This window comes from Symphalangus syndactylus, chromosome 6 (assembly GCF_028878055.3).
Source record: "Symphalangus syndactylus isolate Jambi chromosome 6, NHGRI_mSymSyn1-v2.1_pri, whole genome shotgun sequence".
In the NCBI taxonomy this organism is placed as follows: Eukaryota; Metazoa; Chordata; class Mammalia; order Primates; family Hylobatidae; genus Symphalangus; species Symphalangus syndactylus.
In genome coordinates this window covers 86,776,289-86,802,275 of record NC_072428.2, presented here as the reverse complement: position 1 = coordinate 86,802,275, position 25,987 = coordinate 86,776,289, and the positions used below count along the sequence as shown (strand labels likewise).

The window sequence follows — 25,987 nt, the reverse complement described above, 5'->3', positions numbered from 1 at the left end:
TGAAAAAAGAACTGAATAAATATTCTACATACAAAACAAATCTGATGATATTGTGGTGATTCTTTGATACTAGTTTCTCTTTTTTTCCTCTGAAAAATTTCTTGGGATGTATTTGGTTTTATTAGTAAAATTCTAAGTTTCTTTGCAATCTGAACATTGGAGCTTCATACATAGCCAGTATGCCCTAACATTATCTTTGGACAACTGTAAAATTAGAACACTATCAGACATATTTAATGTATCACGTATATCAACACCAGGACACATTTTATACTATCTTTATTCCAAAATCAAATGATTCACTGTGGTTTATAAATGTACATGGATATATCTCTACCTAAGCAGATAGTTAGGAGAGTTAGTAAAAAGGAGGTGGAAAATAGGAGTCACTGTCCCTTCACAGGGAGAGAATTCTGCTTTTCTCCTAATATACCCTTTGCTTGATCAGACTCTACCCCCTCATCTTTTGTCCTTTAAATGACCACATTTATTTTAACTTTGATAAACAACACAGAAAAGATATTTGATCCATCAACGTTTCCCCTTATTGCTAGAATACAGGTTGAAATCATTATCTATGGCTAGTTATATAAAAGCTTTTATCCTCAGGATTTTTTAGAAAGCACCTCCTTTTTATTTAATTATACTGGCCAAATCTGTTGAAGGTAGAAATGATTTGTATTTCAGCACTTAACAGTCTTGTACTGAAAACAGCAGCATTTGCAAGCCCCTAATGCAACTGACAAAAAGAAAAAAGAAAATGAAAAAAGAAAAAAATCTCTCCTACATATTGACCAAATGAAAACGTCCATAACCAGCCCCAGCATTAACATCACAAACCATCTTTGCTGTCAGTCAGGTCTTTCACAGTGCACTTAGGATGAGCAATGAATAGTAATACTTCCACTGCTTTCTCAGTTACCCAAGTTCAAAATCTCATAATATTTTTACCACATTCCGATTTATTCTGAAGTGGGTCTGGATTGCTTGTGAAAGTTTCTCTCACATTTCCAAAGCCACTGTCTCTCATTTGGCCATTATTATTTCTCAAACACTTCACATTTTCACCAAAAGTAACCTGTTTAATACAACCACTCGCCTTCAAACCTCAATGCCTCAATGCCTTTATCTATGAAACAAAGTAAAAATTTTTACAAGAAATTTAAAGTATACAATTCTGTTGGTGTTCTTATGCTAGTATTTATGTAATTCTGCTATTTCCAAGCCTGTATCTCCCCAAAGGCTCAAAACAGCAAACTGTAAAGACTTACTTATGGTAGTCTTTCTATTAATCTCCAGTGTATGAATGACACTTTAAGCATCAGTTATGTTCACATACATTTTTTGAACTAGTTGGAATTAAACAAATTAAAATATTTAACTGCGCTCTGTGTTTACTGTGAATCTTCCACTGTTTAGCCAATCTGTACAGCATTCTCAAGATGCATGCCATTCTCCATAGAACCCTACTTTGTACCTTAGGCCACTGAAAATCTATTCTCATTTTGATTCAAATTGAAGAGTCTCTCATAATTACAACATCTGCTAGCCATAAATATTTTTCTTGCCTGGAGATAATCACTGTCTTGTTTCACTTCCAAAATTAAACCTTTATCTCCAATACTGAGTAAGGACATACCTGCCCCAGACACTTTCTGCCAGTTACACACAGTACCTATAATACACTTGGTCCCTTCATTCAGCATGATTGGGTTTTCATCTGCTATAGCCATAAATGAAAATCTTAGATGATTTTAGTCCTTATCACTTCCTCCCCATGCCTGATTCACAGAAGATGGAGAAGTTAGGCAGACAATCTCTGCAGCCATGCCTGATTCACAGCAGATGCCTTCCACAAAGGTTTCCTAAAGAACTTCCCAAATGCCCTGTCAAAAGTGGCACTGCCTCTCCAACATTATACTACAATCCACATCCATTTGACAAATGGTGGGAGAAATGGAATAAACTCTACCAGGAGAGCCTACAACCATATCAATGTGTCCTGAAACGACTCTTACTTCAATGTGCAAACATTAAAAGGGAAGAATCCAACTGTCTTAGATAGATCTGTCAAGCCTGAACTTTTCCTAAATTCCAGATTTTATATGACAAATAAGGAAAAATAGCCATTTTTGCTTTCCCTATCTATAGCCTTACTTACAGAAGCTGCATAAATGAAATTCAAGGTGTGAAGATATAACTATTTAATGAGCTACTTAAATTCAATTATCTCTGTGGAAAGGAACAAAAGAAAGGCATAAAAGTTTTTGTTCCTTTAGTCTTCTGATTTAATGTGCTATATAAATGGGGGTAAGAAGATGATCAGACAGGATTTCTGCTCATTCTGAGGCCACTGTGTATTCTAATGTGGATCTGCATATAATTCCAACACACCTGTCTGCTTAATTCAATCCTTGCAGTTTTATTTTGTTAAGCCTTTGTTATGTATGAGAGGTGTCAAATATAGTAATACAAGTTCATTGGCTAAAGCCTTTGATAGATAATCATAAGTACCCTATTTAGATTTTTCAAGAAGTACTACTTGAATGTTTAATTGTGAACTTCACATAAAGAGTATCAATTAATGGTGCCACTTTCAAAATAAAGTATCAAAGCTATTGATTACCAAAAAATTATATTCTGATTTTTAAGAGTGTATCTTCAATAATGACTCAAAATAATCAATTTGATATATCTAAGCAATGAAGTGAATTGATAAATTTGGGGGTTTCAGAACTAAAGCATATTCCTGCTCAGAATTATTATTAATTTATTAAGATTCAAAACAGAATGGAAGCCCTCCCCACCCACCCCCTGCCCCGACACACACACAATTCCAGAAAGCATAATGACCAACATCCTCTCTTCTATGTAACTCTAACTGGAAAATTTAAACACATCAACGTAATATTCATAATATGATCTCTGCTCAATTACATAGCAGTAGTACTTGGAATAATGAAACATCAAAAGAACAAACACAATGTTAGGAATCTATTTTGCTCTTTTTGTACTGTTCACATCAGCTGCTAAATTTTCTTCAATCGTGCTATTTTCCTGTCTTTGTACAATAAAACCTGTTGGGCTCTTACTTTTAAACTCATCACAACTAAACTTTTCTGCAAACCATAATATCTAAATGGACTATTTACTCCATCAAAGCAGTATTCCTATTCTCTCTTACCTGAGTCATGACTCCCAGTCAACTTTGGGCTCCTCTCATGTTTATGTAAATGCTATCGATCTTTTACAATCCACATTGAATTTCCTCCTTTGTCATGTTTATTCCATCATCCATGAACGTCTGCTGTTTTTCAACTATTACAGTACCATTATACCCCGAACCACAGCATTTAAATTCAAATATGTAGTGATTTACAGTATTTTCCAATTGTTTCCTCTTGTCTCCTCATATAAACTTTTAAAAAATGCAAACACGGCCAGGCACGGTGGCTCACATCTGTAATCCCAGCACTTTGGGACGCCAAGGCGGGCAGATCACCTGAGGTCAGGAGTCCAAAACCAGCCTGGCCAACATGGTGAAACCCCGTCTCTACTAAAAATACAAAAATTAGCCCAGCGTGCTGGCATGTGCCTGTAATCCCAGCTACTCGGGAGGCTGAGGCAGCAGAATCGCTTGAACCCAGGAGATGGAGGTTGCAGTGAGTTGAGATTACGCCACTGCAATCCAGCCTGGGAGACATAGCAAGACTCCATCTCAAACAAAAAAAGAGCAAACACTTCTGCTTACTTTTACCTCTATGTTGGATACCAAGTAATTTTTAGATATTATTTAATGGTAAACTATGCAAAAGTCTTTTCTCCTATTTCTCATCATATTATTTTCAAATACTTATTGAAGACCTTCTATTACTTTGAATACCAAAAATATATAATATAACCAGGCTAAAGGTTTTAAAAATCAGTATTAGGAAGATGAAATTGAGATAAAGTTTGATAACAGATTATGTTTTGTGCTACTCAAGGACTACTCAAGCCACATGAGCTCCCCCACAGAGGCAGTTACTCCCCAACAGCAGTTTGGATTCAGATGACTCACTGTAGTTGACATCTTTAGCTATTCATATTCATGCATAATTTATTTGGGTTAAAAACTAGACACTAGCATTCCTCAGAACTGTGATGGCATACTCAGCAACTTAATAAAACAATTTTCTTTAAAATAATACATCCAGAAATTGAATGGACATCTCCTCTCTGAAATTGCATGGATTACAATTTCTGCTATGTAATTCAGTAGCCATAAACAAACCTTGTAAAACATAAACTAAATATGCACTCTTTTCACCATAATAATGCTAACTGAATGCTAGCAATAACATTTCTAAATCATTACAAATAGGATCAAGTGATAAAAGCATATTTTAATATGTTTGTCAGGATTGTCCAAAAAAAAAAAAAAAAACAAACCTGACACTTTCACCAAAGCACAATTTATAAAATAATTACAGTACACGGACATGAAAGTGTATCCATACTGTATCACAATTACACAAAGAGAGGAGGATCTCAAATCAGTAAATTGAACTTACATGCATTATGCATTAACACTTCTAAACTGCCTCTCGTGGTGAATTCAAACTTTTACACCTCAGTTGATTAACACACACCTAGATCTACCACAAAATATTGCAGCCTGTGATCCAAGGGTTCCAATTAGACAGTGTTTGTGTAAGTATTTGAATAGTTTATTGCATTGTCCTCTTATTACTTTATTTAGAAATAACAAAAGATTATATTAGTGAAAAGAATCAAAGGTCTAAATATGAACTCATTCTACATGCTAAAAGCAGCATATCTTTAAATCAGACGCTCACTAGAATTAAGCCAATTACTTGCATGTTGACTTGAGAAGGAAATAAACATATTTTAAAAAATACATGAAATCGCTGGGTGCAGAGGCTCATGCCTGTAATCTGCACACTTTGGGAGGCTAAGCGGGGCAGATCACCAGGGGTCAGGAGTTCAACACCAGCCTGACCAACATGGTGAAACCCTGTCTCTACTAAAAATACAAAATTAGCCAGGTGAGGTGGCACATGCCTCTAATCCCAGCTACTCAGGAGACTGAGGCAGGAGAATTGCTTAAACCTGGGAGGCGGAGGTTGCAGTGAGCTGAGATCACACCATGGCACTCCAGCCTGGACAACAAGAGTGAAACTCCTTCTCAAAAAAAAAGAAAAATTTAAGAAATCCTTAAATATATTAAGGCTTCTATAAAAAGAATGTTCATAAGGAACTTTTAGCCTATTTTAGCTCTCTGTGAATAGATGCTCCTTACAACTGTCAATTATTAAAATTTTACATAGATATATGTATAACCATTTAACAGTATGTTTAAGAAAAATCTGAATTTAAAATTATGATTAATCCAATTAATCTGTATTACATTATTTTCAAAAATGTTTTACAAATCTTATCTACATTTTTCATTGTCATTTATTTCCTTCTGACTATTTCTTTAACCCATTTACAGGATAGATTAACTATCCTGTCAATAAGTTAAAAACTTTAAATAAATTTAAAAAGATCTACACATTAAAAATTTTCCCCAAAAATACAACTACAGAACCCTAATCACATGTTCACATAGTAAAGCCTGCTACTTGATTTCTTTAAATTACGTTGCATACGTAGAAATCTGTTCATAAGAGTTGTTTTAAGTATTCAACTGGTAATGCTTACTTTGCTGAACAAAGAGTAGAAGTGTCATATTTCTATAAATTGTATTGCAAGTGATTTTTTTATTAGAGAGAAATAATAGGAAAGGCACTTTACTACTTTATATTGAAGTGAGAACTGATCTCATCTATATGTACTTTTTCATATTCTCTTTTACAAACAAGATTCCATCTTAAATTGCTAAGCATTTGGCTCTCTTTTTAGACTCTGAATTCTATTTCTGACAGTAGCCCGTTAAAGTTATGACCTTCATCATCTCTAGTCTCAATTTTGAACAGAGTGGCCTGCTCAGAGTAGGAGTTCACAGCTTTCTTAGAGAACAAAGAATTATGAATTAATGTAAGTCTCTGGTTTGGACAGAAGCATGTATGAAGGAAAAAACAAGTACTCTTAAACCTCGATTTTTTTAAACTAAGTATTCTGAAAATATCCCTGCCAAGAACGTTAATTTCTTTTTAACTTTAAGGATATGTAAATGTACACACATACATACACTTGCCATAACCTAGAAATTTAGAAAATGGTATGGTGAATCAAGTAATCCAATCAAGGACAATGTGATCTCCTATAAAAAGGTGCTAAATTTTGGGTCAGCAAATCTCATTTCTTGTATGGGATCCAATGCCAAGTAATTCTGTGACTGTGCAAAAGTAATTTAAATTCTTAACCCCAGTTTTCTTATCTACCAATGGGGTCAATAATGATGGTGCTATCCCTATCTGCCTATTAGAATGTTATAAAGATTTTTATTAGTAGTGGTAATAGTAATAACAATGAATGTTTACCTACAATTTTAATTTCAGAGCCCTTCCACTTATATGGGAAATGTGATTTTTAGCTTATGAATACTCTCACATTACAAATAATGAAACTAAACCCTTAAAAAAAAAAAAAAGTCACCTGAGCAAATCACACAACAAATAAGTAGCTGATCTAGGTAGGATTCATACCCATGTTATCCAACTTTAAAATCTCGTATTTTCCAGTTTTCCAAAGCACCATCTTATGATTAATTTATCAAGAGGCATGGCAGATTTCAAAATACTTTATAATATGAACTCTGATTTTCTTAATTTCTTTACTCATCTTTAAAATGTGGATACCACCTCATTAAAAGAGCATAAAATGACGAAATGCATATAAAGTGCCTCGTGCACAGTTTGAAATGCATGGTGTTCAAACTACAGTCTCTCTTCCCTGTGACAAGAGACCAAACTCCTTTCTTATTGAAGTAAGATAAAGACAAGAAACATTGTTTGTAGTGAAAATGTTGCTTCCTTATCAAAGGTAACAAGATATACTTTTCAGTGAATTCATAGTCATGTCACTAAGAGTGGACATATGTGAGAGGCAGAGCTAGGACCAGAACCCATATTGTTTGACACCTTATTGATGCACTTCATACTATTATTACTTTAAGGATAGCCAGTATAAACTTCTAGCAGATTATTTACCTCTTTATCTTCAATGTAATAATATATTTGAATTATTTCTAAATGGAGATTATATTTATCTAAACTAAGATTAAGATACCAAGAGAATTTAGTTTAGTTATAAATTAAAGATGTAAAATAGGGGAAACTGTTAGATATGTGTGCTTCCTCAAGGAATATAAACAATGAGCAAGTTAACCCTTTACTATATTCAGCTTACTGATCCAATAAATGCTTTTTTTTTTTTTTTTTTGCTGAGACAGTCTCACTCTTGTCGCCCAGGGTGGACTGCAGTGGCATGACCTAGGCTCACTGCAACCTCCGCCTCCCGGGTTCAGGTGATTCCCCTGCCTCACTCAGACTCCAGAGTAGCTGGGATTACAAGCGTCCACCACCACGCCCAGCTAATTTTTTGTATTTTTAGCAGAGACAGGGTTTCACCATGTTGGCCAGGCTGATCTCGAACTCCTGACCTCAGATGATCCACCCACCTCGACCTCCCAAAATGCTGGGATTACAAGCATGAACCACCGCACCCAGACCCAATAATGATCTTAACAGTGGGTATCTGCCTTCACAGCAGAACGTCTGTTCCTACCAAGCTAATAATATATAACAACAGGCTTACTAGACATTATGAAAGCTGGCTCTCCAGAAAGATACCTGAAATATCTAGTCATTTAAAAGCTGAAGCTAAAAAAAAAAAAAAAAAAAAGGCTTTAGTTCTAATGATTAAACTTATGTATATAATATTAATATTACATATAATGTATATTATAGGTGTATATTAACACATAAATACAGGGAATATCCAAATCATAAGAAAACAGTGCAAACTGGATCACATCAACGATAAGAGCTAAACAAATACAGTGTTTGTAAACGTAATTAAATAATACATGTTTTTAAATGATTGAATTATATTTCTTTAATTAGAAAACTACTTTAAATAAAGGTAAATTTGCCAGGCGCGGTGGCTCACACTTGTAATCCCAGCACTTTGGGAGGCCAAGGCGGGCGGATCACGAGGTCAGGAGATCGAGACCACGGTGAAACCCCGTCTCTACTACAAATACAAAAAATTAGCCGGGCGTGGTGGTGGGCGCCTGTAGTCCCAGCTACTCGGAGAGGCTGAGGCAGGAGAATGGCGTGAACCTGGGGGGCGGAGCTTGCAGTGAGCCGAGATTGCGCCACTGCACCCCAGCCTGGGCGACAGAGCGAGACTCCGTCTCAAAAAAAAAATAAATAAATAAAGGCAAATTCGTTTCGTTATAATTAGGATATTCCCACTTTAAACAGTATGAATACCATAGAGATTATCAGAGAATCACAAAAAACCCAATAAACTTTGTTTTCCAAAAACCTTATGCATAGAATAGAGGTATTTTTTTCTATTGGCTTCATGCAAACATTAGGACCAGTTAAAGCATACATGGCTGTGACAAGCAAAGAATGAACAAAGAAACTGACCAAACTTGGCATCACAGGCTTAAAATATTTCAAATCCTCATTGTTATTTAGAATGAAAAATCCTTGACATTTCACCAAGAAGAATACCAATCCTGAAGATGTAAAAATGAAGAATCAAGTCCTTTAACCCTTTATATCATATACTTGTTTAAGCATTTGATGATTTAGAGTTTTTAAATTATACTAGTGTTAATTTTAGTTATAACATGAATTTAAAAAATAAAAAAATAGTGCATAAACGTATGGCATAAAAAGTAAAAGCCTCCCTCACTACCACCAAGCCTTACTTTCTGGAATCAATCAGTATTAACTTTTGCTTTTAGTTTTTTTTGTGGTAGCCATTAGAATATCAAATAGTAGATTTTGATTTTATTTTTTATGTATAAATTAAAAATCTAATGTATTTTTACCTTGTTACCCAAGGTGAATTTTTTCATAAGACAACATTATACTATTACCTGTTTTTAGGAATAGAAATAGCTCCTTATGCTGTGGATTTCATGAAATGCTCATTCCTCTACATCCACATTACAACAGGCAGGAGTGAAGAAAACATCTCAGAGTTATCCACACTCCTGGGTACATTCACACCCTTTCCTTCCTTAGTACCCTCACCCTTGACCCACAGCCTCAGTTAGGACTACAGCCGATTAGAATTTTAGTCATCATTAAAAATTCTAGATTGTCAAGTAACTCATCAATTTCAGACTGTAATCACCCAATAGAAGGGAGTGAGGGAACCCTACAACCCAACCCCATCCCTCTCTTGGAACACACTACAACCCTCCCCTACTTCAATTTTCTTCATAACACATTGTCATCTGTCTCACCATATGTTTTGTTTATTTGTGACTCTTACTAGAATACATGCTCCATAAGGGAAGGACTTTGTCAACTTTGTTCACTCTCACATTCCCAGAGTCTAGAACATACCTGAAGTATGGTAGATGTTAAGTAAGTAAATACCTTTTTTTCTTTTGTTTTTTAACTCTATGTAATCTGGGAAAATTCTAGGTCCTTATTTTTTAGACCATTAAATGAGTTCCTTTTTTTTTACCCTCGACCAGCCCATTGAAATTTGTGTATGTTAACTATAGAGAAAATATCTTCTTACATATCTCTCAGGAATAGTAAGAATTTTCTTACATTCTTTGAAGAATGAATTTTTTCCTATGAGGTTGATTGTTATTTTTGTTATTGTTTCTGTCAGTTCATGTATGTCATTATGTCATTCATGCTGTGTTATTGCTAAAATGTCTAGTTAGGCTCTTAATCCACTCATAGGTAATCAACAGTTTTTTGTCTGCTAGTAGACAGTTCTGCTTCCCCATTTGTTCTCTACTTCGAATGAGAGAAAACAGGATGGCAGGGGGTCAGTATCCAAGTAAGGACAGTTTTACTCTGACGGTAATAGTTTAGGGCATTTGACTCATAGATGCGTAATGTTCTATTTGTTTTCTTTTTAGCAATACCCCATTGTGGGAGAGGAGCATCATCTCCACTTCTATTCTTCTTTTTGAAGGTCCTAGTTTTCTCATGGGGGCCCTTCCTCAGGCAGGTCACCCTTTCATTTGTGGATTAATCTCTAGCTTTAGCCTGAAGGGGTTCCTCCTATACCTTGTCTTCCCAGTGAAGATTAAGAAAGAGACCAATTGTCCTTTTGTTCCTACTGCAGTTCTGAAATTTATTCTTTGATTACTACCACATCCCACTACTGCTTTTTATATTTTTTGATTCCAAGTTAGGGCTTCTCTGATGTCTCCTGAGTAGCCACTTGGACAGTGGTTTTCTCAGCTCTTTGTTCTTTCCATTTTCTTTCTACCTTCAAGGAATTCTTCAACATACCAACTTATGTTTTTGGAGCTCTTTCACATTTCTTGGAATGACTATACTTTAAATCTTTTAAAAAGTGGGACTTGAAGATAGAGGAGATGAGCATTTGTGTGCTCAGTCCTCCTTTTTAAGAGGAACTGTGTGGCAGTTTTTGCTTAGAATTTAAGGTTAAAAAAAAGTCTTTGTGCTAAAAACAGCAAGCAACTAAAAAGAGAACATCCTCTTTTCTAAAAGTTCTTTCAGTTACTTCACCATCAGGAATGTCTTACAGGCTTTCTCTCTCCACATATTCCAGCCTCCTGACATTTGGCATAGCTCCACTATTTTCTACCAGCTCTTCTGAACAACTTCTCCCCATTTCTCTTACTAGAAAAATAAGATGCAACAGGATTATCCACCGAAAGATCATGGCCAGTTAAGCCATTTAACCCAACTGAAGAATTTCAGTCATTATTTGTTTTGTTTTGTTTATTAAGTGGAGAAAGTTTATATGAAAGTTGATATATGCAAGTCAAGGAGATTTTGTTTGTTTTAGCTCATTAAAGGTGGCTGTGATTTTGTTAGACAAAATATCTGGCTTCTGCCAAAAGACTAATATATGTGCCATAATGACTAAAAAAAAAAAAAAAAGACAAGAAAACTTCGTTTAAATCCATTTTAATCCCTAAAATTTGGTTCATTTTCAACATTCTGAAAAGTGATAAGTCATTTTCATTTATTATGAAATTTTATAAGAGTTGGGAAAATTGCCAAACATTAAGGACAGGCCTTTAGATCTCTGTTCCTAAATATATCTTGAGTGAGGCTACATACCAAAAGAGATAAAGTAAATCAACAAAAACAATATACTTCTGCTTCCAATTAGAAAGCAAATGTTCAGGTTCTGTGTCAAAATGCAAGCCCAAAGAGAGGACAAATATTAGAGAGATTCATTCAATTAATGGGCCACAAGAAGAGATACAGCTATACACCCCTCTGGTCAAGGTCTAGGCATCAAAAGTCTAGGCTTGGAGCCAGTGGATCCTTAAGGTTTGTTTGGAATAGCACACATCTTGATAGCCTCCAGAGAAGGCAGTTAATTTAAAGGTGATCCTCTTCACACAGATGTTTGGGTTGCCTGAAGTGCTCATGCGTGGCAGGGTTGGGTTGGGGGGTGATGATTCGTGAGTTTGGAACTAAGGGAGTAAACACGTCCCCTTCCCTAAAGCTTGTGGCTGAGTGTAGCTAATTATCTAGTCCTTCCTTCCTTCCCAGACCTGGTAGTCATTAGAGAGCCATGATGGTCACAAGCAAATATAGTCATAATTCTGATAGATTGGTAACAAAAAATGTTAGAGAAATTCTTCCTTTTTCAAGGAATGTTAAATGTATCTATTTCACCCATACACTACACAAGAGTTACATGTATATAAACATCAAGCTGGAAAATAATAAATTCATGTAATTGTACCAAAGGATGTCCAGCTTCTGTCCCTATCTTGCATAGAAAATCTGTTTACTCAATCTGAATATTTGAAGGCAACTTGACCCAGAGTGTTACATCCTCTTTTGAAGATGCAGATTTACTTTTTCATGGATACGTATGAAAGTTATGGTGTTTACACCACAACTGTGACAGAAGTGGTGGTTGTCCCCAAAATTTCATCAACCTTATCTCCTGTAACAGAAGCTTACAGCCTCTCTCTAGAGCTCTAACTTCTCAATTCTGTCCTCCATAAAATTTAGGAGTTAGAGAAACTGGCCATTTGGTAGGCAGTATTAGAAAAGACGTCTTTCTAGAGTTCAGAATTGGAACTTCTGATTGCATTTTTTCTTATAGGAAAAAAAATCAATGAAAGTTAAAATGAAATGATATCACTAATACTATTGATCGAATGTCTTTAGATGGCTGCCTCAGCATCTAAGAATTTATGATACTGTTATCTGTGTAAAAAAGAACGTACAATAAATTTAAAGGCCAAATTCGTTTCAAATATTAAGATCATCTGTGTTGCAATATATTGCAACTTTAAAAGCACCTCATGTATCTAAAATACTTTCTCATATACATTTTCAGTTAATCTTCCAGTGTGTCTGGCAGAGAGCATGTTATTATTTTCATATGTCAAATGGTGCCATTGTAACAGAAAGTGTAAATGGGCTTGTCCAAGTTTATTCAGTCAATAATGAAATGCCTTCCTTTACATAGCTAGAGAGCCTCTCTACCTGCCCTTATGTTCCTAGCTTCTTCCATGCTCATTTATGTGTGTTCAAATTCTTATTATCTTTCATATTCCCAGCTCACATACTTCACCTTTCATGAAGATAGCTCTAATATCCCCCACCGATTGTGATGGTTTCTTCCTTTGACCTTGTAACACTTCATCTCTCCTCCTACCACAAGTAAAATGATTTGGAATCAGAATGATTGGCTTCTGTCTGGGAATATACTATCTGGGTGATCCGCACAACTAAACTAACTATAGTAACTACTTGAACACCAGTTTCCTCATTGGTAAAATAGAGAAGAAACATACATGTCCACAAAATTATGGGAAGTTTAATTTTAATAAAACAAAGGTTGGCTGGGTGCGGTGGCTCACGCTTGTAATCCCAGCACTTTGGGAGGCCGAGGCGGGCAGATCATGAGGTCAGGAGATCGAGACCATGGTGAAACCCCGTCTCTACTAAAAATACAAAAAAATTAGCCGGGCGTGGTGGTGGGCGCCTGTAGTCCCAGCTACTCGGAGAGGCTGAGGCAGGAGAATGGCGTGAACCCGGGAGGCGGAGCTTGCAGTGAGCCAAGATTGAGCCACTGCACTCCAGCCTGGGAGACAGAGCGAGACTCCGTCTCAAAAAAAAAAAAACAACAACAACAAAAAAAAAACAACAACAACAAAAAAAAAAACAAAGGACTCTGTGAACTAAAAAGCCCTATACAAACTTACTTTTTTTTTTTTTTTTTTGAAAGGGAGTCTTGCTTTGCTCTGTTGCCCAGGCTGGAATGCAGTGGCGCAATCTTGGCTCACCGCAAGCTCCGCCTCCCCGGTTCAGGCTATTCTCCTGCTTCAGCCTCCCGAGTAGCTGGGACTACAAGTGCCCGCCACCACGCCTGGCTAATTTTTTGTATTTTTAGTAGAGACGGGGTTTCACTGTGTTAGCCAGGATGGTCTCCATCTCCTGACCTCATGATCCGCCTGCCTCGGCCTCCCAAAGTGCTGGGATTACAGGTGTGAGCCACCACGCCTGGCCCAAAGTTACTTTTTATAGAAATAAATATATAGATGTTCTTTTTATGTGCAACTTGTATTTCCCCTATTTATGGTTGACAGAAGACTGCACATCTAACAAATATTTCAATCTCCCATAGCATTGAATAATGTTTTGTAACTAGGCATTTGATAAAAATTAGTACAATGAACCATCAAATGTATATCATATTAATTGAGGTACCTTTCAAAACGTAGAAAGCTCATCACTACCTGCTAAATGTGTAAGGCTAAAATCTGACTTCGACCTATCTCCAATCTCATTGCCCATTTCTTTTCCATCACCCTAGCTAACCTACATTTATTCTTGACTCCCTAAAATATACTCTGTACTTTTGTAACTCCAAGTTTGGGCCCAAATCATTACACTCTTTCATGTCCTATATCTATTGAAATAGTGCCCATCCTTATATGCCCAGCTCAAATGCCATTTTCCCCATGAAGTTTTCCTTAATCTCATCCCCTGGAAATGAGCACTTTCTACTCTGAAGTCCACAATATTTATTTATATCTATAACAGCTTTTATAATTTGGTCACATATTATATTTTCTTGTGCATGTATTATCTTATCTAGTAATTTTTAATCTGTTAAAATCAACATTCATGTTTTAGTTATCTTTATATCTCACCAAACATATAACAGAATATCTTCCACATAGCAGGTATTCAAATAATGTCTTTCTTATATTGTGTGTAGAAATAACATATACAGCTTAAATTTCCAGCTGCATATTTCTGCCATGTAAATTGCCACAAAACCAAGACAAATCCAAACACTATAAAATGATCATCTATCATTTGAAGTCATTATTACTTCACATTCCTATAAGGGGAGTATAATATGGGAAGAAACATATTTTACCAAGACTTAAAAAGCTACATATATATATGTATATGTAAAAACATATGTATATGTATATATATGTGTATATATAAACATATGTATATGTATATATGTGTATATATAAACATATGTATATGTATATATGTGTATATATAAACATGTATATAGGTATATATGTGTATATATAAACATATGTATATGTATATATGTGTATATATAAACATATGTATATAGGTATATATGTGTATATATAAACATATGTATATATGTGTATATATGTGTATATATAAACATATGTATATATGTATATATATATAAACTACTTATAATCTGATTTCTTCCATAAGTCAAATGCAGCACATTCTTATTAATTGTAGTTTTATAAGTAAGTGATCATTTATTTGAAAAGTTAAATTACTCAATATTACTTTTGTTTAAAAAAGTAAAAGTTACTTTAGAAAACAACCAAAAGTTGACATATTTTAAATTTGCATTATTTTTCATAAGTATCCACATTAACATAAATTACCAATGATCATCATTATTGTTATTATCATGATAGATTTCATTTATAACAAAGTATACAAGCTTCACATCTCAGGGATATTTAAATCACATAATCCTTCATTGCCTGCTGTCAGTTACTTCCTGGGCTGTTTGCAGATGTAATGCACAGATAGCCCACTAACAGTTGTCCTCCAGACAGGCTAAATTATTTCTGTGCCTTCTCATTAAGTAGAGGCTATTAGATCTCTTAAAAAAATGAATCCCTCATGTTCTCTTAGAGCCTAAACCTCTTCTCTATTTATATGCTGATCACTACCTACTAAATGTGGAAAGCCAAAGTCTGACTCTAACCTATCTCCAACCTCACTGCCCATTTCTTTATACCATCTTCACTGTTTTATTTCTTAATGGCAGAGAATTTCTGAGTTTTTAAAAATGCTTTCTATCTTCTTGTCTCTTCCCCTAAAAAAAAACTCTGAATCTCTACCTATTAAAATGCTACATTATTCCAGGCCTTTTCATGCTAAACTAATATTACTAAAGTCAGCTGACTTACTGAGAACTACTCTTCTATCCTCAATCTGAATAAACAAACTTGTATTCATCTATATCACAATTAACCCTTTTATAATTTGATGAGTCAGAAAGTATTACCCAGCTAACCCTTGGAAACATAAGGCTACCCGGATTCAAGCCTAGGAGATATAAATTGTCATCTGAGAAGTCACCCCTACATTCTGAACCTGCTCTAACAACTTCTTCATTTTGTGAAATGATTTAATACTCTTATTAAGGACTCTCAACATGCCCTCATTTGATATATCAGAATTACTAGAAGGGAAAAGGGATGTGCAGATTAAAAAACTATATTCAATTTTAAGTTAAAATTATATTCAGAATTCGAAAACATTGTCCACATTTTTTTCTAACACAAATATAAATAACATTTATGAGTACCAAAATTTTGATAGGTAGGAACACCAATGTAAAAGTTAAGGCAATAACATTGTATGCTAAATAACAGTGTGGGTCTTACATACAGAGCAAAATGAGTAGATGCTCAGCATCTTTCAATCAATTTATATTTGTCTTATATGTCAAATTTTCAGAAATTGTGGCAATGTTTGAGGCTTCTAGTCAGAGATATGTTAAAAAAAAATTACAACTGGCAGAAAACAAAACGAGGGAAGGGAGAATCCAGAGAAAGACAATGCCGTCATGTCATATATGTGTTTAGTTAAGCATCATTTGTGTAAGATGATGATATGGCTGAAGAGCATGGACTCAGTGAATAAATGCACTTACCTCTGATAAATGAGGATTGGGATTAAAACCACAGAGGCTACAGACAGTGGTTTGACACTCAGTGCATGTGTTAAAATTGGCCTTTTCTGGAACATGCAACAGAAGTTCAGTGGTATTGCAAAGAGGACAGATGGTTTTAGGGAGGCCTTGTGAAGGAGGCTGTTTTGCAGATGGAGACATTGTTGGTGGCTGCAGAGGTTTTCCAGATCCTGTTTGGCTTACTGGTTTTGTAGATTGCTGAGCCGAGGGCTTTGCTGGGCTAGGCTGTTGAGCTGAGAGTTTTGCTGAGCCAGGCTGTTGAGGTGGGGGCTTTGCTGAGCCAGGCTGTTGAGGTGGGGGCTTTGCTGAGCCAGGCTGTTGAGGTGGGGGCTTTGCTGAGCCAGGCTGTTGAGGTGGGGGCTTTGCTGAGCCAGGCTGTTGAGGTGGGGGCTTTGCTGAGCCAGGCTGTTGAGGTGGGGGCTTTGCTGGGCCAGGCAGTTGTGAAGGAGGCTTTGTTGGGCCAGTCTGCTGGGCAGAAGTCTTTCCGGGTCCTGCCTGTTGAGCTGGAATCTTTCCTGGCCCAGGCTGCTGAACGGGAGTCTTTGTAGGCCCAGGTGCCTTAGCTGGAGACTGTAGCCCAGGTTGTTGAGCTAGGGGTTTTGGTGTCCCCACCTGCTGGGTTGGAGGCTTTGCTGGCCCTGGCTGTTGAGCTGGAGTCTTTCCAACTCCAGGAGGCTGAGCTAGAGCCTTTGGCCCAGGCTGCTCCAATGAAGGCTTCTCTGACCCAGTCTGCTGAGCTGGAGGCTTAGCAGGACCAAGTGGCTGAGCTGGAGGCTTTGTTGTCCCTGGTGGCTGGACTGGGGGTTTCACTGTCCCTGGTTGTTGAGCCAGTGGCTTTGTTAGCCCTGAGGGCTGAGCTGGGGGCTTTGCAGGCCCAGGCTGTGATTTTTCAGGTCCAGGCTGCTGTGCTGGAGGTTTTCCAGGAGTTGGTTGCTGAATAGGCGGTTTGCATGGGCTTTGCAGTGAGGGTTTAACTGATTCTCCCCTTACTATGTCTGCCTGTTTAGTCTGAGGCCTGGATGCATCTCGTTGAAGTGGCAATTTTGCATGGTCTGTCTGAGGAGTCTGGGCAGGACCCTGAATTGGCTTTCCTGTACCTGGAGGTTGTGATTTAATTTTTTCTGGTTGTTGAGAAGATATTGATTTGGGAGGGCCATCCTGCTGAATTGGATCCCTACCGGGTCCTTGCTGTTTAGGAATGGGCTTGGGTGGCTGTTGTTGTGAAGGAGGTTTTGTGATTCCCTCAGGTTTTCCTTGTTCCTTCTGAACTACTTTTTGTTTCTTGGTGGTTTCTTCCTGGGATGCCTCAGAGTCTGATATCAAATCAAAAGGGTTGAACTTATTTACAACAGAGGAGACAGCACTTAAAGGGTTAACCTCTGAGAGGAAGCCAGGCATCATACTAGACTTGTGCTCTTCCTTAAAATCAGTTCTAGACTTTGATTCTTTCAAGCTAATAGTGGAAGGACTCCTCCCAGGCAATTTCTGCTCTGACCTGAAAGTGTCTGTAGTTCTACTTTTACTGAGACCAGGTTGAGCTGGACGCCCAGGGTCCGGGGGTCTTCCTGATTGCTTTGGAGGATGACTACTATCCAACTCTTGTTTCCTAGAAGAGTAAAAAAAAAAAAAAAAGGTGAAAATAATGGAAATTATTTCAAATCAAAGCAATACGAAAAACCTATTGCTTATATCTTCAAAATTATGAATGTATAAATATAACCAGAACCCATTTTTGTAGCATCCTTCAAGTGATCATAAAACTTTTAATGCTTTTTTTTCTTTCTTTAAATGGGTAGAGATTTTCAACAAGGAAGTGAAGAAAAAAAAACTTGCCCTTATGAGTGATAAAAATTAAAATATATAATTAGAAAATACTTATAATAAAAGTAATTTACCTTTGCACTTAATAGAATCTGGCCTTAAAACTTAACTAAATATAGGTTTAAATTAAAACCTCAATAAATCAAAACAAAGTCATATTATAAGGCATACATGTTCACAGAGTGTATTTTTTTCTTTTTATCAAAAGTCATGGTCAAAGAAAGTCTTCCAAATGCTAGCAGCATTGAGAGTTACAAATATTCATTTTTAAATGTAGGAGTCTGCTGAGACTTTTTAAAAATTTCATTTTGAGAATTTACACGAACTAAATAGGGAATACAATGTGAAATAAGGGGAGTTTCTGATAATGGAGTTTACACGATGCTCTCCCAGGAATGCTAAAAAGTTTATAATGTATTTAATTTTACTTGGGCTTCTAGTGTTCCAGGTCACTGGCCAGGAGAGACACAGATGTGGGCATCTAAAATCATGACAGTCCCAGAGAGTGACTGGGGATTATCCCCATGCCTCTATCTAGAAAGGCACTATTCATCAAATATTATTCTTATGAAACCTTACAGAATGAGAATTTCTACATTCATTATTTAGACATTCTTGAGGAACAACCCCATCTTTATTAGTGAAGATCAGCGTTATCTTTTTTAAAAAAATAACTAATTATTAACCTAAAATTTTTATGGGAAGCATAACAGATGCTTAAACCATCTTGAGATATATCTTGGTATCCATATATCTTACTCAGTGTTTGCTACACTATCTCTTAATGCCATTGATTATTAGTAATCTAATTTATTATTGACATTGAGATTAAATGTAGCAAGTAGTTAATTTTCAATATATATCTTAATTCATAGACAAATATATAAGACGTATTTTTTAAAACAGGCTTGGAAACATGATACATTTTAAATAACTATGGTTAAATAATTAAAATAGGAGTTTCTTATTTTTTATATATGTATTGTTTCAGCCAAAAGTCATATTAAATACAGAAACTTTTAAAATAATTCATACTTTATTGATAAAGTTGCAGCTAAAAGAATATTCCGAATTAGAATTGTGGAGAAAATCAGATTGTAAGTATTTTGTTTGATATATGAGGCTTTTTAAATTTTGAAAAACGTTTCCTTTTCATTAAAGGAAACAAGAATAAAGAAAGTAACTTAGAAGCACCTAAAATATAATATGACAATAAAGATTTATAGGTTCTAATTGGGTTTATCAAAATTTACCTGCTAATGAGACAGACTATAAATATTTTATTTCATATTCAATACTTCTTATGAATTAACTTTTTCCAAATTTCCTGACATAGAAATTTGAGTACAGGTCAGGATGTAAGGGATAGCAGAAAGGGGCAAAGAAGCATTACTTCTAGGTAGCAAACACTTAGAAGAAAAGAAAATCTACAAATGGAATGTATGCATAAAGTGATTTTCTGGTAAAAGACAAATAAGTAGATTCTGAATTTTTGCAATTTCCTCCAAGGAAATGTTTACAAAAATATATATATTCTACCATGTCTCTGAAGTCTTTACTTAAACAGAACTAAAAGTGTTAACCCTAGTTAATTCCAATAGTTCCAAGCTAGCTCTTAAAATGGACTGCTACATATTTCCATTTGGAGAAAATCATTCTGAACATTTCTTTATAGGTACACTATTCAGACCTTAACATTATTCTATAAATCTTCTGTATTTACTTAATATATTGCACCATTCCCTTGAACAGCACATGCTTAGGGCTGATTACAGGTATGACAATCCTATGAGTAATTATTAGGCATTTTATTTAAATAACTTCCCTGTACAGAGTCCTATAAATCTAACTTTAAGCAGAGTACCAAAAAAAATCTACCTTAATTATACTCAATTTTTCTCTCTTGAAAATGCTACTAAACTTATTTTAATCATTGTTTTAATATTTCACTTAATCCATCATATTTGCAAAACGACAAAAAACAACTTCATGAATGTCAAATATTTGTGATAATCAGAAACAGCAGAATTGAAAGCAAGCTGCTTGCACCAGGAATTATAATTGCATGTACTTCCTACAAATATAAGTTGTACTTTACTATAGAATCCCCATCAGAAAATTGGCATACAACCCTAAAGACTGTCTTATAATTTAAACTTAGTTTTAGTTGCTATAACTATGTAAATAAAAGTAAAACAGAGAGCTTTGAGTGGGAAATGGAAAGAAAATCAAGAGAAAAAATTGTCAATACCAAACAAAAATGTAAAGGTGCTGTTGTCTTTTGGTGAAATTTTGTTAGGCATAACAGTTTTACTGTTAAAAAGAAAAGTGATTAAAATGCCATCTCTGCCTTGTATACTGGACTGTGAACTCCTAGAGAGAGAGGATATATTTCACTTATCTTTGCATCATTAGAACCAAGCCTGGCAACTAGTAGATGAGCAGTAATATTTGATGAATTAATGAATAAGTGGATGATTAACAATGAGTGAACCAAGGAACAAATATATCATGTATTCGTTTTACTTTAATGTTTCTTGAATTGCTTTCACTTAAAATTCTTCTATAGGCCATCTGAGATATAAATGGATAAATTCCATATTCTTTTTAGAACCTGGATTTGGCCTGCACCTTTAGGAAGAAGCCCAGTAGGGGAGGCTGAAAGTAGTAAAGAAAATAATCAGTTCAGTCAGAATTCTTATTAAATGTTCTACTAATCAGAGAATTTTTTTTCAATAAAGCCCTTCTCATATGATGTATCTGTAACTGTAAATAGAAAGAGTAGAAAAAGTAATGAAATTGCACTTCTCTGGGTCTACAATGAATAAAAAATCCATGAGCATTTCATTTGTAACCTGCCTTCTACTGCTAGCTTGTAACTATATTTAGTACTACACCTCCCGTTTCATTTTACTATTGTCATCCTTGGATTAGAATTTTTTTTTCAAATGTTAGCAGAAAACAACATATTTCCCCTAAGATGAGGAAAACATATATGCAGACTGTAGGAATGTAAAAGCATCTGAGATAATAAAATCTTTTATAAACAGAACACAACAAACAATGACACTTGACAGTGCTGAGTCACATAAAATTTTATATTAGAAATATAAGCAACTTTGGGACTATCTGTTAATTTTTATATATTATATGAATAAATGAATATCTATGCATTTATGCTCTAAGTCGCAGGATATAGGGACTAAGAGAAGCTGAGTGACTAATTCAAGGTCATAAAACTAGTTAGTCACAGAAATCTGGTATCCTCACTCCTGGTTTGTGGGCAGAGGAGGTGGTTTACACTCCATTGAACTGATTTTTCCACATGTAAAAGAAAACTGACACATCAAAATAACCCAAAAACAATGTACAATTGAACAATTTGTCCGCAGCCATCAGTGACAGTGTCACCCATTGCTGATACCGATATTACCACTCTTTATATTTGTAGGGTTCGTGTAAATTACAACTCAAACAAAAACATTCATGTCAACTTTTAATTGATCCTCAATGGACTCTCTAAGGTAAGATAGGTATTATTAGCCTTATTTAAAGGCAAGGAACATGAGACACATTGATTGAGAAGTATTTGTAATTTGCTATAAGTTGGTTAAAATCAATAGGATAAAAACCTATGCTCTCAATCTTTATTTTTAAAATTCTATGTTCAATTCACACCACTTAAATGCTTAAAAGTTCAAATAATTTGTGTATGCCATCCTATATTAATTAAATTTACATAACTCTATAACTTTAAAAGTCTAGTGATAAACCAAATGTTTCTTTGGTAATCATATATAGGGAAAATAACTTTAAAAAGTTATGTACCTTTTATAGAAATCTTTCAGTAAAATGTAAGAGTAAGTTGCAAAGGTCAGAAAATTGTTGTTTATTTTTTAGTATTTGGATGAAGTTTTCACCAATACTGTTTGGGCCACACACTAACTATTGATAAGATTTCCACCATAATAAAATTATCAATAGACAGCTTTAAAAGTATACTATCTGATACAAATACTGCATGAAGCAACAGTTTTATAGGTGGAAATAATGTTTCTCAGCCACCCTCTAAACAGAAGAAAAGTTAGAAATCTAGAAATCAAAGATCTCACTGTAACTGGTATTGGTAACCAGCATGATAGACCTGTTGCTTTTGCCTCTTAGGAAAAAATATAAAAGATCTGGCATACAGTTCTAAAAGGCTAGTAAAAGTATCATACCTTGTTATTGTCCTGTGAAAGTCTAGTGAATGAACACTAAATTTTTTTTCTAGTAAAGTTTTCATCAAGTAGAGGAAAACAGTACATATCATAAACTGGATAAGAGAACAAGAAAGACTTTTTCCAAATAGCCCCATAGATTACTAGTTTAAAAACACAGAAAAACATATTTAACATAAAGGGGCTAGTTTTCACTAGTACTAGTGGTTTCAAGACAAACAGACTTTTTACCTGGTAGATTTTAAGCATTTAAGATTTTATGTGAAAATATTGTCACTATCCATAAAACATTTTACATTTCTCCTATAATTATTTGGCAAAATTATGCTTACGTGATAGTGACTAAGTTAATTTTTTTTATTTTATAAAGTGGAGGATAAGGATCTACACCTATATATCCAGGTCTTTCGTGCTTACAATATATCAAATGAAAATTGTAGGTTTGCCTTCAGTTGTCATAAAAGAGGAATTGTTTCAGGACCACGGATAGAAAATTGTTCTCTACTAGAGGGTGCAAAGTTAAAGGGTTTGTTTACAATAAGGCAAGGCAGGCACAATGATTATACCCTCTTAGTACTCTAATTAGAAAACAACTAATCTATTGGGATGAAGGAAAATGGAGAGTTACAGGCGGAAATGAATACATTCATATTACTGATTAGCTCTTATACTTGCCTATGCAAGTTGCCATTTATTTGCTTTGTTTTTAAAAGTACGTATTGAAAATTATTTTCTAAGGTAATAAAATTCACATGTTCTTCCCTAAACTGAAGGCCACTTTTGCATAAAACAGAGCAGTGGCTTAAAAATAGCATATGCTAATTTAGAAATGTATGTACAGCACCTGCTCTGCTGTGACCAAACCATCTGTTTAATGCCACACATATTTTAGGGTTCCACAATGAATATAAAAGGTATATTCATTCTATTCCTTCTACCTAAACAGCTTCTGCTCTCCTCTGCGGGTAGGGTGGCAAGAGAGGACAAATCACCTACAAGGGGATTAAAGTTACAGAAATATTTAGACATCATTCACAGAGAAAAAGACCCCGCAGTGGCCAAGAGGTTTAAACAGAGACAGGTAAACACCCAGCTCTATCCATTTCCCAACACGTCCGTGTTGTATTAATGGAAGACTTCCAGATTAGTAAAACACTGGAGGGCGTCTCTCCACGCCATCCTAGAGGGGAAGGGCTCCAAAAGGCCAAAAATCACAACCTAAAATCACAGTTCCAAGAATGTAACCCTTGACTATCCCACCAGAAACTCTACAATGCATCATTTTTATTCCGCCCATCACAAGGCTTAGGATCTCTCTATGGCCACCCCACTGGGGAGAATAAAATGAACGGAGGCGACATATATGTACCGCCGTGCTGGCACATACGGGCTGGCACATATGTGCACGGGAAGCTGTACATATATGCCCGGACATATACATCATGCTGTGCATGCCTGTGCATGGAAGGCGACTCCGCAGCGGCCGGGGGGACGCTTCCCTTGGGCAGCCCCTGCGCCCTTGACATGACAGCGGCGATCTGTCTCCTCTCCTCTTCGCTCAGCTGGCTCAAATCCGCCTCCATGCCGGCCGGGATCGCGGTGTGCGAGGGGCTCCCCGCCCCGCTAGCTCCTCCTCCAGCCGCTGCGGCCGCCGCCAGCCCTTCGGAGAGCCCTTCCCCTTCCAAGCTCGCCTCATTGCCCATGGCTCAGGGAGACTCGGGGCCGCCGCGCTCCCTCTTCGCGCCGCGTCCCAGTCGAGAAGCCCGCGGCCAGGGGAGCAGTCAGAGCCGGGGTCCGCCTCGGGGTGTGCAGGCAGCCGAGTCCCTGGACTCCGGACCAGGCACTGCCGCCCGGAACGCCAGGCAGGGGTTAGTCCCGCTGGCAGGTAACGCCCGCTGCCGGTGCCTCCTCCATGTTGGACAGCGCCAGGCAACCTTTGCAGAAGACGCCTCCCGGACGCCGCCTCGGCGCCCCGAGCCGGGGAGAAGCAGATCTGAGCGGTGCCAGCCGGGAGCCGTCCGCCCCTCCCACCTCGCACCGCCTCCTCGCCCGCGCCCTCTCAGTGCGCAGGCGCCTCTCGGAACAGGTGATGCCCGCGGCCCACGCCCACCCCATCCTGCGTCGCTCCGGATCCTTCCTCGCTCTCAGCACCGATTTAAAGGAGCCCAGTGAACGCTCGGCTAAAAACGGAAGAAATAGGCGACGTTTCTTTCAGGCATATTTCAGGATGCCTCAACTTGAGTTTTAGCTTACTAGACTCCTAGATTTAAAGGGGGCGGGAAGGGCAGGAGAGGAAATGTCTGTTTTCAGCTTTGGCTCCTGGGGTTTGTAGTTTCATTTATTTTCTTTAAAAGAAGGTTTTAAAACATTCTAGGAAAGGGTTCAAGTAACTGAAGATTAGCAGGAGAGACCCTGATACCTTTGAGGCACATTTCCCAAGGGAGCTAAGAATGGCCCTTTTCATTTAGAACTTTCACAGAACAATTCGATTGTTAATTAGATTATTTAAAATGATACAATATTAGTAAGCAGCTAAAATTTTGAGTGCTTATAACTAGTTCCCTAAAGAGAGGGACTACACAATAATAAAGGATTATGGGAAGTTGTGGACGTGGGGTTCTGCAGTAATATCGAGGTTGTAAAAATATTAAAATATTTTAGTATGAAATTTTGAAAACATGATTTTATTCCCCCGCCCCTTTTTTAACAAATGCGGACAGAAGAACCCCACAAAGTTCATTTAATGTGTGACTGTTAAGTTACAGTCACACAATTGGTTAGCAGCACGTTATCATAATAACCACTTTTTCAGACCCACTCTCGACTATCACTCCTACACTTTTCTTGCTGTTACATTTCTTAGACGGGACTGTTCAGCACTGAATCTGCAGCCTCAATGTTGTTACCTACCTTTCCTCAGAATGTGGACTTAATGTCTCAACTGTTGAGGTTAGGTAACAATAGAGAATGAATAAATAAATCAAACAGAAATGAATAAGTTGCTCAGAAAGTAAGTCCAGGTTTTTGCAATAATCATTACATAGTTCGATCTTGTACCTTCCAAAGTGAATTTGTAGTTTTACATTATAAAAGCACCAATAATAACAACTGATATTTTAAAAATGACAAAAATAATGGAGTCTCTAATGAGGGAACCAAATGCTAACATCTTTTGTAACAAATGTCGAAAAAAATGACATAGTGTATATTAATACCCCTAACTGATTTTGTGTGTGATGTAATGAGTAATAAAACTCGAGCTATTCTCATACTTTGTATGTTTAAAAGTCCATGCATTTTCATGTATGTATGAATGTATATGCTTGTATAACTATAGACAATATGGCTTATAATTTTTATATAGGTGCGTATGAAGGTCTTTAATTAATATTCCTTCCTAATAGAAGGTGAGAGAAGATTGTGTTCATTGAGTGGAGCAAGAACCTGCAGTGGCTTAAAGTCCAACGCTTCATTTTTTGTTAAGGCTGAGTTGCTTCTGAATTGCTGCTCTCAGCCATTTTTCTTAGCTCTACTTTAAAGTGGGATTTACAGCTAGAGTGGAA

The 25,987-nt window shown here is 36.4% G+C and overlaps 1 protein-coding gene across 7 annotated transcripts in view; it reads right to left on the bottom strand.

Moving 5' to 3' along the window:
* Positions 1 to 24,461, bottom strand: part of PCLO (piccolo presynaptic cytomatrix protein) — a 404,883-nt gene extending 380,422 nt beyond the window's left edge. For all 7 annotated transcript variants that reach the window (XM_055283384.2, XM_055283385.2, XM_055283386.2 and 4 more), the window contains exons 1-2: positions 23,880 to 24,461; positions 16,345 to 17,989 (exon numbers count right to left, since the gene is read on the bottom strand). In XM_055283384.2, coding sequence (XP_055139359.1) covers positions 16,345 to 17,989; positions 23,880 to 24,127 — 1,893 coding nt within the window. In that variant the 5' untranslated portion in view covers positions 24,128 to 24,461. The remainder of the gene's footprint in view (positions 1 to 16,344; positions 17,990 to 23,879) is intronic.
* Positions 24,462 to 25,987: the final 1,526 nt, after the last annotated feature.